The sequence below is a fragment of the Scylla paramamosain genome, chromosome 25 (genome assembly GCF_035594125.1).
Source record: "Scylla paramamosain isolate STU-SP2022 chromosome 25, ASM3559412v1, whole genome shotgun sequence".
Taxonomy (NCBI): domain Eukaryota; kingdom Metazoa; phylum Arthropoda; class Malacostraca; order Decapoda; family Portunidae; genus Scylla; species Scylla paramamosain.
Window position 1 is genome coordinate 1,812,501 of NC_087175.1, and position 2,500 is coordinate 1,815,000.

The 2,500-nt window shown below is 43.5% G+C and overlaps 1 protein-coding gene across 1 annotated transcript in view; it reads right to left on the reverse strand.

Annotated features, from left to right (window-relative positions):
• The window catches only part of LOC135113074 (uncharacterized), a 23,648-nt gene that overhangs the window by 14,409 nt on the left and 6,739 nt on the right, over positions 1-2,500 (reverse strand). Inside the window, exon 2 of the mRNA XM_064028061.1 lies at positions 933-1,218. Coding sequence (XP_063884131.1) covers positions 933-1,218 — 286 coding nt within the window. The remainder of the gene's footprint in view (positions 1-932; positions 1,219-2,500) is intronic.

The following is a 2,500-nucleotide window of genomic DNA, read 5'->3' on the forward strand; positions in this document are numbered from 1 at the left end:
CACACACACACACACACACACACACACACATAAATAAATGAGTAGAATATAATGAAATTGTAAGTAATGAGTGGATTTCTCTTCATTTCGTCTCATCATCACCTCTCCTCTGACTGACAGCCTTCTCTCTCTCTCTCTCTCTCTCTCTCTCTCTCTCTCTCTCTCTCTCTCTCTATCTATCTATCTATCTTCTACCGCTATTTTCACGCTAACTGCTCCTCTGATCTCGCTAACTGCATGCATTACACAAATAAATAAATAAATAAATAAATAAATAAATAAAATAAATAAATATATATATAAATAAATAAATAGCTAAATGAATCGATAAATACCTTGATTAAAGACTAATGCTACATAAAAAAACTCTCTCTCTCTCTCTCTCTCTCTCTCTCTCTCTCTCTCTCTCTCTCTCTCTCTCTCTCTCTCTCTCTCTCTCTCTCTCTCTCCTTACTAACATAAAAGGGAACTGAACCCGCCCCATACTACAGATTAATAGATAAAATAGAAACTGATAAATAGAGAAGTTAGATTGGTTAACTCTTGCATTAGGGAGGTGGACAGAGAGAGAGAGAGAGAGAGAGAGAGAGAGAGAGAGAGAGAGAGAGAGAGAGAGAGAGAGAGAGAGAGAGAGAGAGAGAGAGAGAGAGAGAGTGAGATTACCAGTAGAAGGGTTGAAATTTAAAGTACACTAGTTAACTCTTGCATTAGGAAGGTGGACAGAGAGAGATTATAAATAGAAGGGATGAAATATTGAGTACACTGGTTAACTCTTGCATTAGGAAGGTGGACAGAGAGAAATTATCAATGAAAGAGATAGAATTTTAGATACACTGGTTAACTCTTGCATTAGGGAGGTGGACAACAAGTAAATACCCTCAACAGAAGCCAAAACAACACAAATAAACAACAAAAACAAACAATACACTCACTCCTTATTGATATACTGCAAAATGGAACCGGCCTTGTACTGCAGGTTGAACTCCGGCACATGGCATTCTGGGAGTGTCTTGTTGCCCAGGTAAGGATCTATGTCTCTAATGATGCTTGTGGAGCCGTACAGCCACGCCTCACCCAGCACGATCTGGTCCCCTCTGCTGCTACTGGTGGTGGTGGTAGTGGAAGCTGTCGATCCTACCCCGCTGCCACCATTGTGAGCTTCATTGGCGCAGGATATTGTTAGCTCTTGTTCTGAGCACACCTCTGCTACCTCGCCGTCTGTTTGGGAGGGTGAGGGAGAGAGGATGTTAGTACTGGTAGTGTTGTTGTTAGTACTGCTCCCCCTGTCATGGTGTTAATGGTGTTACTAGTGCTGTTAATGCTACGTCCCCTGTCATGGTGTTAAATGTCTGGTACTGATTCCGCCATCTTGCTATCTGTTTGTGAAGAGTAGAAGGTGTTGTGATGGTGCTAATGGTGCTACTACTACTACTACTACTACTACTACTACTACTACTACTACTGCTGTTTTTGTTACTTCTGTTATTACTACTGCTATCTTGTCCTGTTTCTGTAGGGAGGGACAGCGGAAGACACAGTTATGATGCTACTGCTGATATTCCTGTTATGGTGGTGGTGGTGGTGGTGGTGGTGGTGGTGGTGGTGGTGCTTCTACTCCTCTGTGTGTGTGTGTGTGTGTGTGTGTGTGTGTGTGTGTGTGTTTAAAATTTCAGTCTTGCATAATGTGTAGATTAAATTATGCAACGTTGTGTGTGTGTATGTGTGTGTGTGTGTGTGTGTGTCTGTGTGTCTGTAATCCTGACCACACACACACACACACACACACACACACACACACACACACACACACACACACACACACACACACACACGGTACAAAGCATTAACAGAGTACAATGCATGAAGACACTCCTCTCTCTCTCTCTCTCTCTCTCTCTCTCTCTCTCTCTCTCTCTCTCTCTCTCTCTCTCTCTCTCTCTCTCTCTCAACACGTCTAGTCAATCCCTTCTTTTTTAATCCTTCTGTCTTCCTCCTCCTCCTCCTTTAACTTATCCTGCCAGTTTTCCTCTCTGTCTAAGTGCTTGGTAAGTCTTTTCCTCTCTCTCTCTCTCTCTCTCTCTCTCTCTCTCTCTCTCTCTCTCTCTCTCTCTCTCTCTCCAAAAAAAGCCGCGGTAACTTTAATTTTCGTGGACTTAACCCTTTAAAAGTGTTGCAGCGTGTCGTCACTGATAAAATTGTAAGTTGATTTGTTGCACCAGTTCAGAGTGACACGTCAATAAACACACCAACTAATGCCAAGCTAAATTCGTGCGTTTTCCAAAAGCGCGGGAAAACACAGACACGTCGGGTGTAGCGATGGCTCCGGGGAAGAGTACAGGACAGCAGCGCCGCCACCTGTCTCATGTAGGGTGCTCGCTCCATTGTTGCTTCCTCTCTCTCTCTCTCTCTCTCTCTCTCTCTCTCTGCATGTTTTTTTTTTTGTGTGTTTTTTTCCCTCCTCGTCTTCTTGCCCCTCCCAGCGTGCCTTGAAGCTGCACTG